The 24,073-nt window shown below is 37.6% G+C and overlaps 1 protein-coding gene across 7 annotated transcripts in view; it reads right to left on the bottom strand.

The window, feature by feature from the left end:
• The window catches only part of LOC117409372 (protein FAM13A-like), a 68,222-nt gene that overhangs the window by 38,725 nt on the left and 5,424 nt on the right, over nucleotides 1-24,073 (bottom strand). For 6 of the 7 annotated variants that reach the window (XM_034015329.3, XM_034015327.3, XM_034015325.3 and 3 more), the window contains one exon: nucleotides 1,733-1,774. In XM_034015329.3, the coding sequence (XP_033871220.3) occupies nucleotides 1,733-1,774 (42 nt within the window). Of the gene's footprint in view, nucleotides 1-1,732; nucleotides 1,775-11,213; nucleotides 11,499-24,073 lie in introns of those variants that run through there. The other variant, XM_034015324.3, reaches the window with a different exon arrangement.

A 24,073-nucleotide genomic window follows, 5' to 3' on the forward strand; every position in this document is an offset into this window, starting at 1 on the left:
TGAGCGCTGCAGCGCTCACAGATATTTACACAAAGCGGACCAACTGAAACCACCCAAAGTCCCAAACGTCAGACTGGCGCACTGCCAGCTACAGTTCCAGTTTCCAGGGCAGGCTAGCACAGTGTCAAGTAGGCGAAAGATCGCAGTGATCCTAGTGTTGTAGCAAGTCGGCCTGTGCGCTAAATACACATGGCCCCATGCATTAGCCAGTAGACAGTACTATATAAAGCTATAAATGTACGCCAAGTAGGGCAGCACTTGGACAGAGCATCAGTGTGCAGTTAAAATAACGAGAAATAAATAAACCCATATAAATAAAGCAAACTCAACTGCCCGGTTTAAACATTGCCTACAACACATCAGTATTAAAAAAAACAGCACTTCCTTGGATTTTTTTCTCTTAAGAAATATATATTTTTAAAAAATGCTGTCGCCAAACAGTAAATTTATGGATAGAATTACCTCCAATTCTTGTAGCCCATGGCATCAGGGCCATCGCACAAAAATAGAATACATGAAAATACTAAAAACTAACAGCTTTTAAATCGTTATATCAGGGGAGGGGGAAGGCATGCCACTGTGCAGGAAAAACACTGATGATGCATAGTTCACCCTCTCTAGTCTCTGTAAGCCACCTTGGATAAAGGCGTCTGCTAAATAAACAAATAATAATAATAATAATTAATTTACTAAAATGTATCACAACTAAACATTCTTACCTAGAGTTGGCTTCTTCTGAAAGAAATGCGTTATAACTGGTTTCTTCGTTTGATCTTTGTGTATGTACAGTACCGAACCGTCCACTAAATAACGTCTTTGTGTTTATTTTGGAAACACAATTAAACTACACACCGATTATAATCACGTATATCATTTTTCTCCCAATATGAATACTTACGAATATGCTTCACCATGATCAAAAACGCATTAAAAAATAATTGTGTTTTAGGTAGGTAATTATGAACAAAAAAAAACGCCAAAATAGCAGGAATGAAAGAAAGAAAGAAAAAAAGAAAGAAAGGAGACATACAAACCGGACATCTCGATATTTCGGACAACCTGTCTCCAGACATGTCCCGTAGCCATAACGTGACAGACAGTGTATGCCATTGACGTCTTAAGTAGGGGACACAGCTCATTTGCATATCTCTGACAATTGGTTAGGTAAAACATCTCGGTAACAATCCGTGATGCTAAATCATATCTAAACCCATTACTGGCCTGTAAAATAACCAGGCAGTAGTCTTATCAATCATTATATTTTATAAAACGGTAATTTTTTGAATGGCCAGAAATTTACGACATGTTTTATGCATATTATTATTATTATTATTATTATTAATTTCTTAGCAGACGCTCTTATCCAGGGCGACTTACAATTGTTACAAGATATCACATTATACATTATTTCACATTATACAGATATCACATTATTTTACATACAATTACCCATTTATACAGTTGGGTTTTTACTGGAGCAATCTAGGTAAAGTACCTTGCTCAAGGGTACAACAGCAGTGTCCCCCACTGGGGATTGAACCCACAACCCTCCGGTCAAGAGTCCAGAGCCCTAACCACTACTCCACACTGCTGCATATAGGCCCACATCTGGTATACCAGTAATTCTAATCTCTATTGCCCAAAGAGGTAGGCAAATTTATATATACACAAACACACTGTAAACTATGTAGAAAAACTACATTCACGTAACAAAAAATAAACTAAAGTATACCTCATGTAAAATGGAGACATTGGCCTTTCATCATCTTGAGAGCTGGAAAAGAAAATAAAGAAACTAGTTTAAATGATATACAATTGTTATTTTATTACAGAAATATCTGAAGAATGACAGTAGATTTTAGCGAAGTTTCAGTGAATCTATTATCTATTTCAGATGCTCTCGACAATAAATACTGTGGCAGAAAAACAACAACATTATCTGTTTTTTCCTCAAGCACAGGTCAGCTTCTCCACATCTCAAAGATAAAAAACAAACAAGAAATATGTTGTGAACTACTGTAGTACAAGGAATACGTTTATATTTCACACTAATGCGGGTAGTGTTTAGCACAGCTGAGGTACAGCAGGAAAAGCTGATTTAAAACTATGATTATGAAATAAAAAGCTTTAGTGAAGTACAGTAAGCATTACAAAATAGTCACTGCGCCATGAATATGGAAGCAAGGCAAAATATAAGGTGTGCCCTAGTATGAACATGGAAGTAAGAAAGTATTTCAACAAGACAATGACTGCACTGAGGAACTACCGGCTGGTGTGTCCATGTTAGGCCTTTGGTTTGAGATTATTCTGATGGTGAGCCCAGCTGCTAGTGCATGGATGGCCATAAAACAGTAGGACGGAGATAAAAGATTAAAACGTTTACTCAATTAAACATAGATCTGCATCAGTACGGACCATGCATAATTGACCACCATATAGTAATACATTCTTAAATGTCTCAATAGAATTGCTCCCTCCAAGAAAAGGCTGTTCCAATGCATGAATTTAACATGCAATTAAAAGTACAAACACTAAATGTGCAGAAAAAAAGGAATTACTATACAAGGTGTGGGCAGTTGGAAACAGACAAAAAAAAAAAGGGTTCTCGGATTTGGACGTAAACAGAAAATAGCATGTTGTTTGGACTATTTCCTGTACAATGGCTGAGTCTAAAGTACAGAAAGTACAACAAATTCGTATATGCATACGACAGCCACAAAACAATCATATGAAAAGGTTTTTTTTAGAAAATCACAAATCGCATTATGAGCCCATTTGTGACGTCAATAAAATCACAGTTAATCCCATCAAAAATATTAAGACACTTCTGTAGTTTTGGCAAAGAGCTGTACAAAAAGACCTAAACAATAGTTATTCATTTATGTATTTATTTCAGTATACCTTAAAAGAAAATTTACAAATTGCAAATTCTTCCTAGGTTTCATTACACACACACACACACACACAAAAACAACATTTAACTGGTTACTGGTATCCTTTAAAATTGTCTACAAAACCTAATTATAGAAATAAAGCCTGCTGCAGAGCCAAACAAGATTTCCTTAGGCCACCTTTTAGTAGCTTTACAGGTTTCTCAAACGCTATACACAGAAATAACCTCTTCTTTTAGCAGGCTCATCGTGGTCATTAAAAACACCTATTGCATGTCTAGGGACATTGTTTATGACCAGATTTACTAATTCCTGCCTTCCAGTAAATGACCAACATAAAAACATCCTATTAGGCATATTTTCAGTTTCTCCACATAATACTAATGATTTACTTAGAACTAGATTATGCTTGCAGGGATTATAACTATTGATTTATATTTGTACTTCTACGTGCAAGTCCTTTAAGTAACTAAACTGACTTCTTATGAATGGGTCTTGAATGGAGTACTAGAAGTACTTTATAGTCTCAAAACAAAAGGATTTAAAAGCCTCTTAGGGAGACCAAAACTGTGTTAAAGTTCAAAATACTTCAAAGCTGAGCAGATCACATGCCACTACTGTAATGAACTTTTGCCACTACAGCCCCATTCTGGACAAAACAAAAGGTTCAGATTAAAATACCATCTAAAGTAACTCCATTCAAGATGTGATGGAATGGCACGCAGACACACTATCAGCAGCACATAAAACAGGGAGCAGCTACTAATATGATGTTTTCCGCCCGTCTTTCTTTCACACCATAGCTCACAAACTACCGGTAAGTAGATTATGGAGACTACGGCATATACAAGAATTGTGAGAAAACTTTGACTTCACAGAATACCAAGCTGATTCTCTGTTTTCAATGTTCTCACAATAGGAGTAGAACCAATGATACGATTTGGATAACATTTTTTGGAATTAAACAGTCAGGTACGAACTTCGTTCCTAGTGCATTAGGTAAATCTCTGAACCTAGATCTGGCCATTAGACCACTTTGGTAAATGCAATATGCTCCAATGAACAGTATTAACAAGCGCACAACAATATGTAACATTACTGCAGCACAAATGGAAAAACCACAAAATTAATACTTCAATCCTGCATCATAATAGAATGCAGTTCTGGCAATGGGAATAAGGTTTATTCCACTGTGAATTTGTATTTAAAACAAAAAAAACAAAAAAACAGCTGTACAGTACATCCTTTAAGTGTCTGCTATGATTATTGCATACAATATATTATATACATTTTTAGTAATAAGGCAAATTATTAGCTGACCACCTCTCAAGGGTTGTAATATCAGGCTCATCACTGTACATGTCAATTGTTGCCCAGATCACATACTCTACCTTTTGCTGCTGACCAAATGATGCCAACAAAGGGCCAGCTCCACCAAGGTCACGTCTGCGTCCTGTTGTGCCACCGACGTTTACAGTAGGTTTACTCTGGCCAATAAGGTGGACTAAAAAAACGCCCTTCAATAATTCAAACAGTTAAGACTATCTGGAATTTTTTTTTTTTTTTTGGTTGAACTGAATATTATCTGGTAGTTGTTAAGCTGTCTCTGCAGCCAAATAAGAGAAAAACACTAATTAAAAACTTGGTTTAAGAATATATTTCTTTGCTACAAATCAAGGAGTTTTAAAATGATGGGAAAAGAAAATCTGTAGGGACAACTCTGTTAAATGAGTGAAAATAACAAATGCATGATAAACTAGGCGACTGCAAGAATGTAATGCAATTCGGATCAGCGATGAGCAACTAATGTAATTTGTCACGTCTCTTTGAAATCAAAATTAAGCGAAACAGAATCCGGCTCAGTCAAGATATGAAGGTAAAACAAGTGACATTGTTTTGTAATTAACAGCTTTTTCTGAGTTTAATTAGGAAACAGAATCGGCTCAAAATAGGTTTAAAGGGATGTCATGTGATCAAAAATAAACCCGAAAACTTCAAGACCAGAAGCAGGGCACACTCGGAATTACAGTGCAGAGAGTTCTAATTCTCACAAGGCCAATTAACTGTGGATAGCAAAACATCCTTATTGTTATGTTGTAACTTAGCAATGACTCATTAACTCAAGTGCCTGCTCCCAGTTAAAAATAAGAAAAAAATCTCGATTCCCAGCAAACCTTCCTCCACTGTCAACATTATTAACTGCTTTCTCATGTGTCAAGTCCACCCTGTACAGGATGAATTTTACTAAAAATAAAAAGGTTAATGTTTATTTTCCAATAATATGCATAATTTGTCATTGCCAGGGCAATTTCGATATTTACCAACGTGTGTGTACGTGACGTCTGTGTACTGTAGACCAGTGTAATCCGTATTAACAATATCACTGCAAGCTTCACTTAAGATGTATTTTATGCATCTTTGATGCTAGCTCATTGCCAGCTTTGTCTTGCTTGTGCCCACTTCATTGCGACTTGGTGAACTTAATCACAAGCTCTATTCTGGTATAGGAAACAAACACATAAACGCATATGAAAACACCAATAGTACTCAAAGAAATTACATTCAGTATTTGCTAATCAATTTCATTCACATCCTGCACTAGTTTATACCTCTAACTGCATGTTGGTTTGTTTACTTTTATAGACACAGAAGCAGCAGCAGCAGCAGCATGTTGCTTCATTTTTTACAAGGGTTAAAAAAAAATGGAACCGCATGATTATTTTGCATTATGATGCGGGTAATGAGAATGAATAACCAGTGTAACCAAATGTAGTAAAAACCCTGTGGAACTAGTACTTGCACAACATCTTTAAATCTTACCAATATTGTTGCAAATATTGTACAAAAAGTACAGAAGCATGTGAAGTTAAAACAGTATTTGCTTCCAGGGTAATCTTTCAAACGAGGCTGGATGTCAGGAAATGTTACATAAGATACAATAGATAATGTTATTTACATTTTAAATAGTGAGCAGGTAGGTTTTGTTGATTGTTTGATTATTGTTCCTTGGGATAACAAAATACTGAGCCCAAATCATGTGATTTCATAAAAACGCCAGGTGCTCAGTGTTTGGTATTTGAGTTGAGTTCAAATTGCCAAAATGAGTTGATTAAGAATCTGTATAAATAGCCATTTTAAAAAATACATGATTTTAATTAACGTAAGAACAGCGAAAGATACGACCATGCCCCACTTGAGTAATGAGTCTGGTCTGGTTGCTATCGGCATGATGGAAGTTTGTGAGAGAAGTTGTTCAGAGAATGAGATGTTCTGCTTCAACAATTAGCAGACTAGTCCAGAGAAACCAAGAAACCGGCTCTGTAAAGGACAGGCCACGTCCTGGAAGGTAGAGGGTCACACCGGCCCACCACTGTTGTGTTTTTCAAGCCAACCGGTGGGGCATTGGAAGGGTGATGATGTGGGGAAGAATCTCATTTAACACAAGAACACCTTTGGTGCAGATTGAGGGCAACCTTACTGCTCAGCAACACATTGAGGAAGTCCTTGAGGCAACAGTTTTTCCGTTCCTGCAAGCCAATCCAGAAGTATCAATTTTTCCTGCAGGACAATGCAAGACCAGACAGTGCTAGGATTACAATTGTACAACTTCAAGAAATCAATGTCGAGGTCTTGCCATGGCCAGCTTTTTCTCCTGACCTGAGTCCAATAGAACATCTGTTGGACCAAATCACCAGCCAACCTTCGCCAGCTGGCTGCAGCTGCACAGGTAGAGTGGCGGAACATCCCACAGCAGTCTATCCAGAGGCTGATCAGATGTATGCGTCAACGCTGCCAGGATTGTGTTAATGCTCAGGGAGGTCATACCCGATACTAACTTTGTAATGTTTTCATTTTGACATTGTGTCACGTTTCATACTGCAAACTTATCATGATTCTTTGATCTGTATTTTTGTTCACATTTTCTGTGACTTTATTTGATATCTATGTTTAAAATATTTGATTAAATCCATTAGACCCGAGTGTTGCGTTTTCATTGTGCATCAGTGTGTGTGTATATATATATATATAGAGAGAGAGAGAGAGAGAGAGAGAGAGAGAGAGAGAGAGAGAGAGAGAAAGAGAGAGAGAGAGAAGAGAGAAGAGAGAGAGAGAACATTCATCACAACTTAAAGTTAAATTGGATAAAGTTTTAAAAATATCAAGAATATCTATTCCAAAAGCATGGTCCAAAGTAACAAAAGGTATTTTGTGATTTATTAATTCTGAGACAGTCGGCCAGACAGCTTGAATATATTTGACAGTATAGTGTCTGAGTATCTTCATGTACTATTTTTAATTTAGCACATGTAAGGTAGAAGCTCAAGTCTCAGATGACATGGCAGTGTTTTGAACTGGGTGAACAACCATGGGAAAACTGCCAAAATATAGTGCAAACACAATTTTATAAGGGTTATGGTGCCCTATTCACAAAACTTTAAAATAATCCTTAAAGTCTGTTTTGATCAACTGGGGGAAAAAAAAAACTTTGGCATTTATTAAACTTGTCTATACTGTCGTCAATGAAACCAAGTATAGACAAATTCTATAGAGACTTTTAAAAAAAGCACAAGCTTAAAAAGGCACATTCACTCTGCAATGCAAGATAACAACTGTCCCTTTAAGCATATACACAGTCTAATGTTCTAATATACATATTACTCACATCACAAGCTACATTAAATAAATACATGGAAAACTCGGGCAACTGAAGCATTTATAATGTATGCAAATGTTTGCATCATTCTGTTTACACTGCAAACCCAACGGTTATTGCTTGACAGCTCTGCCTTTGCTCTCTTTTTTCATTCAGACCAGAACCAAGGAATTACAGTTCTCTAAAACGTCTTCCGTTGAATAGAACTTATTTCCATGATAACTACAGGTAACAACAGACCAATAATCCTGACTTCTAATATATGTAAACTTAAGGAAACTATAATAAGATCTAAAATGGAAAATTACCTATATGGTAACAATATCCTGGGAGACAGTCAGCATGGTTTTAGGAAAGGGAGATCGTGTCTAACTAACCTGTTTGATTTTTTTGAGGATGCAACATCGACAATGGATAATTGCAAAGCATACAACATGGTTTATTTAGATTACCAGAACGCTTTTGACAAAGTCCCACATAAAAGATTAATTCTCAAACTGAACACAGTAGGGATTCAAGGAAATGCATGCACATGGATTAGGGAGTGGTTAACATGTACAAAACATAAAGTACTGATTAGAGGAGAAACCTCAAAATGGAGCGAGGTAACCAGTGGAGTACCACAGGGATCAGTATTAGGTCATCTGCTATTCCTAATCTACATTAATGACTTAGATTCTGGTATAGTAAGCAAACTTGTTAAATTTGCAGACGACACAAAAACAGGAGGAGTGGCAAACACTGTTGCAGCAGCAAAGGTCATTCAAAATGATCTAGACAGCATTCAGAACTGGGCAGACACATGGCAAATTACATTTAATAGAGAAAAGTGTAAAGTACTGCATGCAGGCAATAAAAATGTGCATTATAAATATCACATGGGAGATACTGAAATTGAAGAAGGAATCTATGAAAAAGACCTAGGAGTTTATGTTGACTCAGAAATGTCTTCATCTAGACAATGTGGGGAAGCGATAAAAAATGGCCAACATAATGCTAGGATATATTGTGAGAAGTGTTGAATTTAAATCAAGGGAAGTAATGTTAAAATTTTACAATGCATTAGTAAGACCTCACCTAGAATATTGTGTTCAGTTCTGGTCACCTCGTTACAAAAAGGATATTGCTGCTCTAGAAAGAGTGCAAAGAAAAGCAACCAGAATTATCCCGGGTTTAAAAGGCATGTCGTATGTATCAAAGAATTTAATCTATTCAGTCTTGAACAAAGAAGACTACACGGTGATCTGATTCAAGCATTCAAAATCCTATAAGGTATAGACAGTGTCGACCCAGGAGACTTTTTTGATCTGAAAAAAGAAACAAGGACCAGGGGTCACAAATGGAGATTAAATAAAGGGGCATTCAGAACAGAAGATAGGAGGCACTTTTTTACATAGAGAATTGTGAGGGTCTGGAACCAACTCCCCAGTAATGTTGTTGAAGCTGACACCCTGTGATCCTTCAAGAAGCTGCTTGATGAGATTCTGGGATCAATAAGCTACTAACAACCAAACAAGCAAGATGGGCTGAATGGCCTCCTCTGGTTTGTAAACTTTCTTATGTTCTTATGTTCTTATTAATTCAAACTCAGTTAAAAAAGGGATACAAGGCATAACTTGTTGTATAGTGGAGCTTATGCTATATCTGATGCTAATTACAATTAGAATGCCTATTATTGAATTAAGGTGATATTCTTTCCTTTATACAATACAATACAACACAATTGCTTCTATATAGCTCTCTTCATGCAGAGCAACCCATGGCACTTTACAATAAAAACTCAAAAAGCCATTGGCCAATCATGCATCTAAACTGCTCTGTGGCTGCATAGACCCTGCACAGTTGCAAAGATACCGATACGGTATATTTGCATTGGAATGCTGTCCCTGGTGCCTGGCTGTGGTGAGCCCTGTTGTGAGCCGTCTAACTGTATGTGCTCTCTGATTTGACTGAAATATAAATTGCATGTATCAAAATGTTCTTCTATAATCTATGAACTACATATAAAACTATAATTTGTTATTAAAAAAGTACAATATGTGATTCAAAAACAGAGAGGAAAGCAAATTTTAGTTAAACTTAAAAAAATATCTAGTTATTTCTTTTTATAATTAAAGAGCCCAGTAAAGGGGCTTATTGCGTGCAAAACACGTTACTGCTGTTCAGTGCATGAGGCCCTTGATATTTAGATTTTTCTAAAGAAACACATGAACAAAGTTTGTACTTTAATAGTTATCAAACACACTGCTTAGTATTTTTGTTCCTCTCTCAGAAATGTGGTAAGGAGATTTGGTTAATTAAGTTAAATCTGATATCCCAGGAACTCTAGATGACATACTGCTTTGTCTTTAAACTCAACAAGTGCTATACTACTTAGTGGTAAATACATATAATTGATTTTCAACTGAATCTGTGTATAGATCGGAAATATTTTCAAGTCTGTCAAGCAGAGATGAGTTTTTCGTAAGTATCGTGATACGAATCGTATCGTAGCTTGTGTATCGTGATACATAACGTATCGTGAACTTGGTGCATCGTCTCACCCCTATTATGCTCATATAATCCTTATACCTCTGAAGTGAAAAAAAAAAAAACACACACACACATTCCTGCCAAGTCAGTTCATACATTAGCAGGCATCAGATGTAAACGTGGGTGGGTGCTGGGGATTAACAAGGGAGATCATTTTCTGACTCATAGAATGGATTGCTAAAGCAAAGTAATACCGGAATATACAGATACTAAGAACAAAACATCGCCCCCTCCCCACCCGTAACAACAAAAGAACCTGAATTAAGGATTAATGGTATTTAAAAACTTTTATTTTTATTTTTCATATTTTAAGGCACTGATTAAGCTGTTAAGACAAACAGACATGTAAACATACCTGTTTTAGATAAATACAAACCTTGTGCACAGCCACTCACAATTTGAATAATAATCTCAATGAATTACTGCTTTATTCCAGGAACTTGAAATGTGTTCAAGCTACAAACCTTGAAAGAAATGAGACCACTATATCTTCTCAGTCACTGCAGCATCCAAGTTGACTACTATTCAGATCACAGTCTGTATCACACTTTTGTGCAGTTCTCACAGAGCTACTCAATACTGGGACTGCAATGTTTCAATTTGTTGAGTCCAGTTTATGAGAAAACGTATACCCTTTTCATACATGAATCGATGCTTACCCTTTCAAGCGTACGCATATACCCCATTTATAGCCAAAGCAGTGTGAAACCCATGTTGAATGATTTTTCACTAACTGATTTGGAATGGATTTGCTACAATATATATAGCATGTACTGCTCACTTTAAAATGTCCAGTTTAACATCGAATGCTTAACAGATTTAAAATAGTGCACAGTACAATTTAATCTAAAAAAATGCATTGTATACCAATGAATAATGTAATTCTGTGTAACATACTGCATATCCATTGATTTCAAAAACACATTTTAAAAGATATGCCTTCAAATATAACCCTTTTTGAAAAAAACAATTATCTAAATTATTTAAAGAATGCATGAATACATGCAGTGTGTGCTTTGAGAAGCAAGTTTACCACATGTGTAGTTCATCACAAATAAAAAAAACAAATAAAAAAAAAACAACTGCTGTCAGAATATAGTGATGATCAACCATGAAAAGAAGCAGCCACAATTTACCTTTGCAGAGGTATGATTTTACAAGCCATTCCTGTCAGGAAAAGAAAGTTTGTAACCATCACGCACAAATGAGAACAGCTTGCAGAGCCACAGGTTCCTGTGCAGTTTCTTGTCTCTGTCAACAAAGGCTGCCTATAGTCTCCAGTTGCAAAACACGGTCCTTTAAACCAAATACAATAGCCTGATGACATGAATCAACAAAGTTATGCTATATCTACAGACCAGAATGCACTCCATGGCAGTGATATAGCCAAGCTAGTCTGTGCTGTCAGCTGCATGCCTAGCTACAGTTGGACCATTACCCTTTGACCCCAACTCTCCTAGGAAGAGCAGTTAAGCACCCAGCCAATCAAAGCAGGGATTCATGTTTCCCCTTCCCCTGCTCCTCTGTGAGATTTGAATGTCAGTTACAGGAGCCCTCCCAGAACTGTGCATTCAGCAAGTCACTCTCAGGGAGAGCCAATGGAGTATTCCTTTGCATCCATACCCCTTTTATGGTGTCACGCTGATCAGCATACTGTGATCACAATCCCTACAGCAGAGAGAATATGGATTAAATAACAACCCCCTGCTCCTCCTTAAATTGAACAGAAGTACTGTATGTATTTTACACTATACAGTACCCTATTACACTAAAGTTATTCTGTATTTCTTTAATATTTGAACATTGATACAGCTATTCTATTCACTCTCACTGCATTTAATTATGTTTAAATACAGCTCTGAGGAGGATATTTACAGGGTTTCTGTTACAGTACCTTGCCATATTTGCTACATAGTTTTTGCTTTTTTTTCTTCTTCAATGCTGCTTGCATATTTGAGTAAAAAATGTTCAGTAAACTGCAACTCTTTACGCTAGCAGCTACAATTTTTGTTTTAAGACTTCAATATTCCTTACATTTTTGCCTTTTCATTACAAATGGCACACCTCTTACTTGTGTCAACCCTGTTGTCAGACAAGTGCAGGTGAAAACTGAACACAAGCAGGTAATGTACAGTAGTGTTTTTTTTTTTTTTTACATTGCAGTAAGTTTATCATGATTAGTAATTGCTTCTTTATGTGTTGTTCATTTAAAAAGGTAAAATGTTTCGCAGTAATACTGAAATTAATGTGTTATCACCCCACAAAAGAAGGGTCTTCATAGGTCACATATTGTACATTTTGTATACAATCAATGGATAATAAATCAAATCCAAAATTGGAGATAATTCAGGGCAGTGTGACATACACACATTGTGCAAGTATCCACAATGTTAATGACGACCATAAAAACAGCGCTGTGCTGCTTGTGATTTACCTGGCAATTTGTGTATTCTTGTGATGTTACAGGGTAACCTCATCTGAAGTGTATTCTTCAGAAAAAGATTTTTAAAATTCCTCATTAACATAAATATTAATGTTTTATAAATGGTTTGTTTTAAATGATACACAATAGAATGCAGTATATTTTACAATGAAAACAAAGATCGGTTATTGACTTTTCATAACAAACTGTAACTTTAGCCATATGAGGGGTATAAATGTTGATCCGCTCTAGTCCTAAGGGTAACAATATCAAACAATATCAAAAGGAAATGCAGACAATCAACGTGCAGCTGAAATTCCAAAATACAACAATGTGACTCTTGAAAGACTGACAGGACTGGGAAAATACAAAACAGTTTCCTGTGAAAATCAGACATTTTTCCACCAAACAGCAATACATGGAAACTGATGAAAAACAAAAGGAGCACTTTAACCAAAGAATTAATACATTTGTCTTCGTTGAATTGTATTTAAGTGGTGTAGAAAAAAAAAAATGGTCTGGATTTTTATTTTTTTACTGACAAAGAAAACAGTGTATCAGTCTAAATTCCAATTCTGATTAAGATACTGTACATTAATAAAAGGTATCAAAAATGCACGTCTTCCGCCTAGGTTTTATAAAAATAAATGTAGTCTTATTAATAAAGAGTTTTGCTTTTTAAAATTGTCAAGACCCAGTGTACCACTTAACCAAGGCAGGACTCAAAACAAAAGTCCAGAACACTCGCCATAGCTGATGACCAATTCTAAACAATACAGACTTAAGGCCGGAACACACATATGTGGCGCGGCATAGCTGGTCATTTCTGCGGTGCGAAATCGCTAGTCACCAACAGGGCACAAATGAGCGGTACGCACTATGCAACTGACTTTCTGCTACAATATTGTACAAACATGAGCTCCTGTTTTTCGTTTTTTATTAATTTCATTTTTCAGTGCGTATTTTGAAGGGATGGTTGCATAAAAGATATTAACAAGACATTTACAGTGATCATTTTGTTGTAAAGTATAACCATACATATAATAGTCATGGTATTTTAAAATGTACTTTCAATTCTGGAAGCATTACACCTCTTCGTTTCACAACGCAAGGAGTGAGCAAAGCAAAATTGATTCCAGCCTTATTTTTCACTTGCCACGTGACGGGTGTGACGTATTCAGCGATGACATGAAATCTTGATGCATTTAAATTTGATTTTTTTTACCTTTGATTTACACAACCTACTCAACACTTTCAGTGTGTGAAAAGATTGGGGGGGGGGGGGGGGGTGAAAAAACAAGTCAATTAAATAAAAACCTAAAAAGTCTTCATTAGATAAGTATTCATTCACCCCCTTTGCTATGACATTCCTAAATAAGCTCAGGTGCAACCAATTGCCTTCAGAATTCACACAATAAATTAAATGGAGTCCACTGTGCAATAAAAGTGGTTCACATGATTTGAGATTAAATACACCCGTCTCTGTAAGGTCCCATAGTTGGGTAGTGCATTCAAAGCAAAGATACTACCATGAAGACCAAGGAGCTTTCAAAACAACTCCAGGATAAAGTTGTGGAAAGGCACAGATCAGGGGAGGGGTATAAAAAGATTTCAAAGGCACTGAATATCGCTTGGAGCACAGTCAAGTCGATCATTAAGAAGTGGAAGGTATATGGCACCACCCAGAATCTGCTTAGAGCAGGTCGTCCTTCCAAACTGAGCAGTCGGGTAAGAAGGGCATTGGTCAGAGAAGTCAGCAAGAGGCCAATGACAACTCTGAAAGCTACAGCGTTCCATGGCTGAGAAACTGTCCATGTATCAACAATAGCTCTGGTACTCCACAAATCTGGCTTGTATGGAAGAGTGGCGAGAAGGAAGCCATTTCTGAAAAAAGCCCATGTAAAATCCTGCTTGGAATTTGCAAAGGCACAAGGCATGTGGGAGACTCTGAAAAGATGTGGCAAAAGATTCTGTGGTCCGATGAAACAAACATTGAACTATTTGGCCTAAATGCAAAGCGTTATGTCTGGCGCCAACCCAACACAGCACATCACCCAGGTAACACCACCCCTACTGTTCCACACTCTCCCATTTCATCCATTCTCCCTGCTTGGCCGGGGAAATGGCCTTTACGCACCTAATCCTCTTCTCCTGCTTTTGCACCTCGTTGACTACCAGCTTCCTCCGTTGAGCTGGGGCTGCCTTGTGCCATGTAGGAGGAGCTGAACCGAGACCAAGACCCCCTCTTCCATGCTGAACTTCCCCCATGATATCACCAATTCGAAGGGCAGCCTTTGCATCCTCCACAGCTTTCTTTGCCGCCCACTTTCTTCCAGTTTTCAACACAGGTGCTGCCTCCCTACGCATTTGTCGTGTGACTCTACTAATATCATTTCCAGTCTGACCTTGGCGCACTTAAACTCCTCGGTTAGAGCGGAGACTGGTAGCTGCAGTATTCCTTTACCATAGTCCCACTCTGCTGAGGCAGCGTGGAACTCCCAACCATTTCCTGATGTATGAACTGATTAAAGCTTCCAGCTTCTCTACTGTTGTCAAAGAAACCTCGTACACAGTCAGTGGCCACAGCAACCTCGGCAGTAGACCAAACTGAAAGCACCAGAGTTTTAGTTTGCCTGGTAAAACACTGCTGTCTATGCTCTTCAACCCTTCCACTGTTTGTTGTCTAACTTCTCCCACACGAACTGTGTCCTTTAGAGCCCTATCGTACCATCTCCCAAGACTCTTCACTGGCTTCTCAGACACTGTTGGTATTGCCTCACCATTAATGAAGAACATTTGATCTACTACTTTACCTTTAATTATAGAGATGCTCTTTGATTTAGTGGGCTTGAATTGCATTCGTGCCCATTCAATGTTATTGGTTAATTTGCCCAATAATCGATTAGTGCAAGCTACTATTGTAGTCATGGTTGTCATGTCATCCATGTATGCTCGAATTGGTGGTAGCCACATTCCAGAAGCCAAGCGCTATCCTCCCACTACCCATTTTGATGCCCTAATGATTACTTCCATTGCCATGGTAAAAGCCAGTGGAGAAATGGTGCATCCTGCCATTATTCCAACTTCTAGGCACTGACATGTAGTGCTGAATTCTGAAGTTGAAAAACTAAATTGCAAATCTCCAAAGTAGGTTTTCACTAAATTTGTTATTGTCATTGGTACACTAAAAAAAATCAAATGCTGCCCAAAGAAGTTCATGTGGCACTGAACCATATGCATTAGCCAAATCCAGGAATGTCACATGGAGCTCCTTCCTCTCCATTTTAGCTGATTGCATTTGTTGCCAGATCACACTGATGTGTTCTAAGCATCCTGGGAAACCTGGAATGCCCGCTTTTTGAATTGTAGTGTCAATTAAGCAGTTTTTTAATAGTTAAGTTGACAATCTCTGAGCAATAATGCTGAAGAAAATCTTGCCTTCTACGTTTAATAGGGAAATAGGGCGAAACTGACTGATGCTTGTAGACTTTTTTTCTTTAGGTATAAAGACTCCACCTGCTCGGCGCCATGCTCTTGGTACAACCTGTTTTTCCCATGCCACATTCATCAATTTCCACAGAATTCATAGAACTCCTGAAGCACTCTTGTACACTCTGTACGGAACTCCATTAGGCCCTGGAGATGATGAAGCCCTTGCTTTTTTCACAGCTCGCTCTACTTCTTTCCACTTAGGTGCACAGTCCTCCATTTGGTATTCTGGTGGATTGATAGGTGGGATGTCTGAAGGAATTGACATAGGCTCCTGCCTTTTTGAATCTGTATGTGTTTCCTCCAAATATCTCTCCAGCTCAAACTTAGATGCTTTTAGTGTGCCATTCTTCTCACCGGTGAATAACTTCTTTACAAATTTGAATGGGTCTTTATAAAAGTTAGTTCTTGCACGCTCCTCCATTTTGTAGCATTTCCGTAGGTGCTCAGCTCTGCAATGTTGCAAGCTTATCTTTTATGACCCTTTGTAAGAGATTGAGTCCCTCCTTCTGACTTTGCTCTGCTCTTCTCCATTGCTTCCTCAGCTGTCTCCTTTCTCCAACTAAGCGTTCAATCTCCTGCTGCCGTCTAGACTTTCAAGGAATAGTTTGTACTTTTTCCTTCCTTTTTTCAACTCCAAACCTCTCACTTTCATATGCGTAGATGATGTCCCCAAATTTATCCAGCTTCTTTTCAACTGTTCCACTTAACCTTTCCAACGCAAACCCAATGCAGTTTTCTCACAAGCTCTTGGCCATTTAACTCCAGGCTTGGGCCCATTGAGGTTCTTTTCTCTCTTATGCTGGTTTTTCTGACCGGGTTCACAAGGATCATTAGGTTCATCACGAACTGTGTCCATGCAAGTCCTCCTCATGTCTATGACAGGGGTGCTGATATCCTGCGAACTGTGGTTTGCTTCCTGTTGCTGGACTTCATTCGACTGACTTGATGACTTCATAAGAAGTACTGATCAACGCAAGGCCCCTGACCCTTCTCCCTCAAGCATTTCATTCTCCCTTGATGAATCTTCAAACCCCTGACCGTTGTCGCCTTGCTCCAGCCGCAGACACAAACCTGGAGTTCCATGTCTTTGCTAACTGCAGATCTTGAACTAGTCTTTTGTGAAGTACTCTCCATACTCATATCTGTTTCCGTTCCAAATTTGTTAACTGTGTTGTCCAACGTTGAGTCATCTTTCGCCCCTGCTCTTGCAGACTCTAGGGGTATTTTTCTCTAATTTCTTATAAGCCTTGGGCTGGTGTCTCCAGCATCCTGTAAACACAGAGCTGGATACTGCCGACAAGGGTAGCTAACCCTTGCCAGCCCCAATGGGGTCTCTTTCCTCCTGTCAGCTGTCTCTCCAGGCTGTCACGAGGTCTTTCCCTTGTTGCCAGCTGCACTATTCACAGCAGTCACTGAACGTATCCAGATCTTCATGATTTCCATTACACAAGAGTAGATGTTAAAACTTCATGCTGATTTGAACTCAGCTCTCGCCAAGATAAGCACCAACTAAGGCGTAGCTTTACAGTAAACTAATGTGATCCATCTGTGTCTCCATCCATTTGCGCTTCCTTCCATATGATGATGTAGATATCCTTCTGTCTGGTGTTGATGGCTGAATAATATATATTGAGGGTGTCTGGTTTTCTGCGTTTGTCGTGTTTAACTATGATACTTGTTCACTTGCTAGTATTGGGTTTATTTCTTCATATTTGATTGCGTCACCTACCAGCCTTGACCCCTACCCCGTGCACGCTACACTACTTTTCAAAAACACACTTTTTTTTATACAAATACAGTATTAGCATCATTTTAATAGCAAAACGGTATTTATCTTAAGTATTTCAATTTCAAACATTCCTAGAAATATATTTCAAGGGCAATTCTCGCCCCTCTCATTAATTCTGCATTATGCCATATTCTCTCTAGCGCTCTACTCTAACTCTAACCGTGTCAGGTCCAATTTATTTTCACACGCGCAGTTAATTTTAGACGCGCTGTTTAAAAGTATTTTTTTCCACAGTCAAACGGGTTTAAAAAGCCCTGCATATCAACAAAGCACTCTCTAGGCATCTCCAGCCCCGCCCCACCCTTTCGTTCACTATAGCTTTCACATATGCTAAGAAATAAATAATAATAATAATAATAATAATAATAATAATAATAATAATAATAATAATAATAATAATAGTCATACATACCGATCAATCATCTCCTGATCACTCGTTTTATCACCAAATGCCTCAATAATGCGATCCAAGTCATTATTTTATTACTATAACATCTGAAAAAAGCTCTGCAAAGGTCCGTGATATTCTCTGAGCGCTGATGCAGTCACAGGCAGCTTGTTTCCTTATGACCGCCCCTATCCAATCCCAGGGGCAAGTATGACTATTCATGAGATACGCCCTTTTTTTTTCGTCTTGTCTTGGCTCCTGTCGCTCCCATTCGGCCATTGAATGGTTTTCTCTGCTTTTTCCGGAGAAAAAATGACTAGAAACCTGTTTTTTGCGTCTTTTTGATGATGTCGGACAGGGTCCAACATTGGACCGGATAGGAATAATTGCAATGTCGGACCAGGTCTGACATAGGACCGCAAAGGTTTAATTTATCCAGTTCAACGCATCCACACATGTACATTTTATGCTTAGTCAGGCGTAATGCGTACACACACTATTACCAATGAATAACTTCTTAAAAAATGTATACATATTGGTACATGATACATATACAAATACAAAATTAGCATTAAATAACTGATCAATTATAACCAATTCACCATAAACAAAGAAGCTGAAAATACTGAAAGCTTTGTACCCTCTGCATGTATCTCTGCCATGTACTGTAATATAACACTTAAGTTAAACCTTAAATAAGCATTAAGAAATATTACACTATGCAGTAACTGCTGTAGAGGGGGAGTTTTGTTTCAAGATATCCTAAAAAAGGGATGAGGTTATAAAAAATGGTATAAAAAAACTGTGATATGAAAAAATGATACAAGAAGGTCTAAGTCAAACAATGTGCAATATGGGCTAAAACACCCCTCAGATTTATTATGTAACAGTCACTACTACTACTAATGATGTACTTGGCAATTTTAATCTCCATTTCTCTGAAATTATCCCCATAGTTTCCTGTCCCTGAGTACTCACCTAAAGTAGGACCTGGCCATGCTACAATAGCCTTGGATTAGAACATATATCCCTGTTTCTTTTATTTATTTTGTACTTATTACTTATCTTACAATAATATGTTCTGTGTGTTTCTCTGTTGTGTTTCTGTGTAGATTAATTACCATGATCCATTCCAGATTTTTCAGGCAGAAACAGTATAAAAGTGAAAACTCACATTTAACTAAAATAAACTCTTCAAAAAATGTTTTAGAAAAGGAGGCATGTACAAAGAAAAAACACCTCACCGTTTCGAATATTTCAGATAGTTTCTTCGCCACAGTAAAGAAAATAATTACTTCATAATAATGATAATTACTCCATACCGCTGTTTTCACGTTGCACTGCTAAAGCCGTCTCTCACTGATCAACGAATGAGCACTGACACAAAGCGAAATGAGCGGAGATTTGTGACTCATGCCAAAATGAAATCTGATCAGAACGAATGCTCGGCCAATCAACATGCAGTGATTATACTGACGTTAATGGCGTTAATAATGTGATCTCTTGTAACAATTGTAAGTCGCCCTGGATAAGGGCGTCTGCTAAGAAATAAATAATAATAATAATAATAATGGTGACCAACAGCAGCTAACAGAAACAGAAGCAGTATGACAAAACTTAATGCAAGCAGAACAAACTGTGCTGAATGAAAGCGCATTTGAGAAAACATTGCACTAGTAAACTGTGTGAGTGGATGGAATGCTTCCGCATTGGATGAAAAGCAGATTAAATAAGTCCCGGTACCCAGTACCGGCATCAAAATAAGACCCGGTATCGAGTACCGGCAGAATTTCACCCCTGTGTGTGTGTGTGTGTGTGTGTGTATATGTATATGTACTGGATATTTTCGTTTATATATATATATATATATATATATATATATATATATATATATATATATATATATATATACATATATATATATATATATATATATATATATATATATATATATACACACAGTGTCGTGAAAAAGTATTTGCCCCCTGTCTGATTTTCTGCATTTTTGCATATTTTTGACACTGAATGTTATCAGATCTTCAACCAAAACCTAATATTAGATAAAAGGGACCCTGAGTAAACAAATAACACAAAAATGTGATACATATTTCATTTATTTATTAAAGAATGTTATGCAACACCCAATGCCTCCGTGTGAAAAAGTAATCGCACCCTTAGACTCAATAACTGGTTACGCCACCTTTAGCAGCAATAACTGCAACCAAACGCTTCCTGTAGTTATTGATTAGTCTCTCACAGCGCCATGGAGGAATTTTGGCCCACTCCTCCATGCAGAACTGCTTCAACTCAGTGACATTTGTGGGTTTTCGAGCATGAACTGCTCGTTTCAGGTCCTGCCACAACATCCCAATGGGGTTTAGGTCTGGACTTTGACTTGGCCATTCCAAAACTTTAAATTTCTTGTTCTTCAACCATTCTGAATTAGACTTGCGTGTGTGTTTCAGATCATTGTCTTGCTGCATAACCCAGCTGCGCTTCAGCTTCAGCTCACGGATGGATGGCCTGACATTCTCCTGTAGAATTCTCTGATACAGAGCAGTTTTCATGGTTCCTTCAATGATGGCAAGGCATCCAGGTCCTGATGCAGCAAAGCATCCCCAAACAATGACAGGGCAGCAGTGTGGAGTAGTGGTTAGGGCTCTGGACTCCTGACTGGAGGGTCGTGGGTTCAATCCCTGGTGGGGTACACTGCTGCTGTACCCTTGAACAAGGTACTTTACCTAGATTGCTCCAGTAAAAACCCAACTGTATAAATGGGTAATTGTATGTAAAAAAAATAATGTAATTGTATGTAAAAAATAATGTTATATCTTGTAACAATTGTAAGTTGCCCTGGATAAGGGTGTCTGCTAAAAAATAAATAATAATAATAATAATAATAATAATAATAATGACATTACCACCACCATGCTTGACCGTTGGTATGAGGTTCTTACTGTGGAATGCAGTGTTTGGTTTTACCCAGACATAACGGGGCCCATGTCGGCCAAAAAGTTCCACTTTTGACTCATCTGTCCACAGAACATTGTTCCAGAACTCTTGAGGATCATCCAGGTGCTTTTTGGCAAACATGAAACGAGCATTCATGTTCTTCATAGTGAGCAATGGTTTCCACCTTGCTACTCTGCCATGAATCCCATTTTTGCCCAGTATCTTTCTGATGGTGGTGTCATGAACGTTGACCTTAGCCAAGACGAGAGAGGCCTGCAGATCCCTGGATGTTGTTCTAGGGTTCTTTGTGACTTCCTGGACGATTTTACGCCTTGCTCTTGGAGAGATTTTGGCAGGACGACCACTCCTGGGAAGATTCACTACTGTGTAACGGTTTGAAACAAAGAGCTTCAGCCAACAGCGAATAAAACAAAAAAAACAAGGGTCCTCAATTAACAAACTTAATACCACACACACCAGTAAACTATACACAAGCGAATCGCAAACAATTTAAGACAAGCACACAAGTAGTAGAGGGAAAGGTAACAAACAATTTTAAAGTCAGGCAAGGAAATAGAGATCTGAAATAGCGAATTGCTAATATGGTAAAAAAAAAACTTATAAGTGCAACAAGTTATATATATAACAAAGGCTATCACACACATATCACTCATGCAAAGCAATGTCTCGAACAAATCAAGTCCTAAAATAATCCGAGTAATCCAACCGAGTAAAAAAGAAACAAATCCAAATCCAAAATGCAAAAAAAACGAAGTCCAACAGAAAAAAAGAACAAATGGAAAAAAACCCAGAACGATCTAACCCAACTGTTTGTTTGTTGATGCTTATTGTGTAGTTCAAGTGGCAGTAAAACAGCAACAAGTTATCCAAGAGATGCTCCAAGATAGTATAGATATTATTTATTTTAATTTTCTTGTAAATAAAATCCTGAAAGCAAACTGGAACCCACTCAGTACCTGCACACAACCCACACCGCCATACACAAAATGGAGGAACACAGAACACAGACCTCCCTCCCTTCCCCCTTTACCTGTTTAAAAAATAACCAAGACTCATGGAAGTTCAGCCTTCTTAAAGGGGAATCCCTAATTACATATACAATGATTAAGAAGTTACCTGGCCAGGCATTTTAACTAAAGGGAGTGTTTTTTAAGCACTTATGTGGCTAGTGCCACAACTGTCCCAAACTTTCTCCATTTGGACAATATGGCCCTGACTGTGGTTCAGTGGAGCCCCAGAGCCTTGGAAATGGCTCTGTAACCCTTTCAGACTGATAGGCATCAACAACTTTTTTCCTGAGGTCTTCAAGAATTTCTTTTGTTCGTGGCATGATGTACCTCTAGAACCTGTGTGCTGACAACTTCACTCTGATGGTAAGGGCCAAAGTTAGTCAGATGTATATTGGGCAGGGCTTGCCCAAATCAGGCCTGGTTGTTAACCAAAGTACTCAAACAGCTGACCCTAATTATCCCTTTAAATTGGGTTGAGTTAACTAGGGGGGGCAATAATAATTATTATTATTATTATTTATTTCTTAGCAGACGCCCTTATCCAGGGCGACTTACAATCGAAAGCAAATACATTTCAAGTATCACAGTACAAGTAATAATACAATTAAGAGCAAGATAAATACAATGACTTTGGTTCAAGCAAGTACAAGTGTGACAAAATACAATTCAATAACATTTTCATACCTTAAGATTGCATGTTTGATTACCTTGCACACCAAACAAATGAAAGAAGCACCAAACTTTGGTGTCATTTTTTCTCTCAGACTCCCTCTATATACTTATAACCGACAAAAAAATCTGACCAAATAAAATGTGAAAAATGCAGAAAATCAGACAGGGGGCAAATACTTTTTCACGGCACTGTATATATATATATATATATATATATATATATACACAGGTATAAAAGTGAATATATCCAGTCAGCGGTGCATCAATAGTCATTTACTTCCTCCGATAAGCAGACGCTCTGCCACAAACCATCAATAAATATACACTCAATACAATAAATGGTTCAATTTCAAACTGGAATTGCAGCAGGCATGGAGCCTAAATACAACCGTCCTATTCAGAGCCATTTGCCATAAACAAATTGATGAATATATCAAAATCAATGAACCAAGATGAGTACATACACAAATCAAAGTCAATTACTAACTAATAACTTAATATTAGATTCAGGTAAAATGTATTAGCCCACCATAGTACTGTAAATAGGTAATTGGTTGTCTTTCCTATTCATGAAAAGTCTTATAGGTATGAGGCACAGGAGGGAACCCATTAACCATACCACAGGAAAAGAAAAAATAACTGAATTAATGAGAAAATTAAAAAGCATGGAGAACAAAAAAAGATCAAAAGCCAAACAATATGGGACTTGTGAGAATGTTGTGATGCTAATGTGAGGTAAGAATGTGTTTTTTAAAGGCTCAGGCTGGGTTATTGCACCTTCAACTTTAAGGTGTTCATATTTTATTAATGATTTTTACAGCTACATACTAACTGAGAACTTATTCAGGTACAATAAATGCAGCTGTGTGTTAAAGGAAAAATATTTTCAGTACACCTTTTCTACCACAGAAATATTCAAATAGCTAGCTTTTTGCATCCATAATAGACTGGTGCATTGTATTGAACTCACAAACAACCAAAAATGTGGTCTTACATTTATTCATTTTATTTAAGTGCACAACATTAGACTTGACTAATGCTGTAAAAATAACTTCTTTCTTACCCAATACTGGATTTGTTTATCAAATTATAAATGTCAAATTAGCTAAATGGTACGGCTTTATCCCCATTTAAAATAGTTAGCATAACATTAAAAAATGAAATAGAAAACATGGTATGCTACCTTGCATACTAATAATATTTCTACAAAGAACACTGTGCAGTTTATTATTTGTACTGTTACCTAGGGA

The sequence above is a fragment of the Acipenser ruthenus genome, chromosome 2 (assembly GCF_902713425.1).
Source record: "Acipenser ruthenus chromosome 2, fAciRut3.2 maternal haplotype, whole genome shotgun sequence".
Taxonomy (NCBI): Eukaryota; Metazoa; Chordata; class Actinopteri; order Acipenseriformes; family Acipenseridae; genus Acipenser; species Acipenser ruthenus.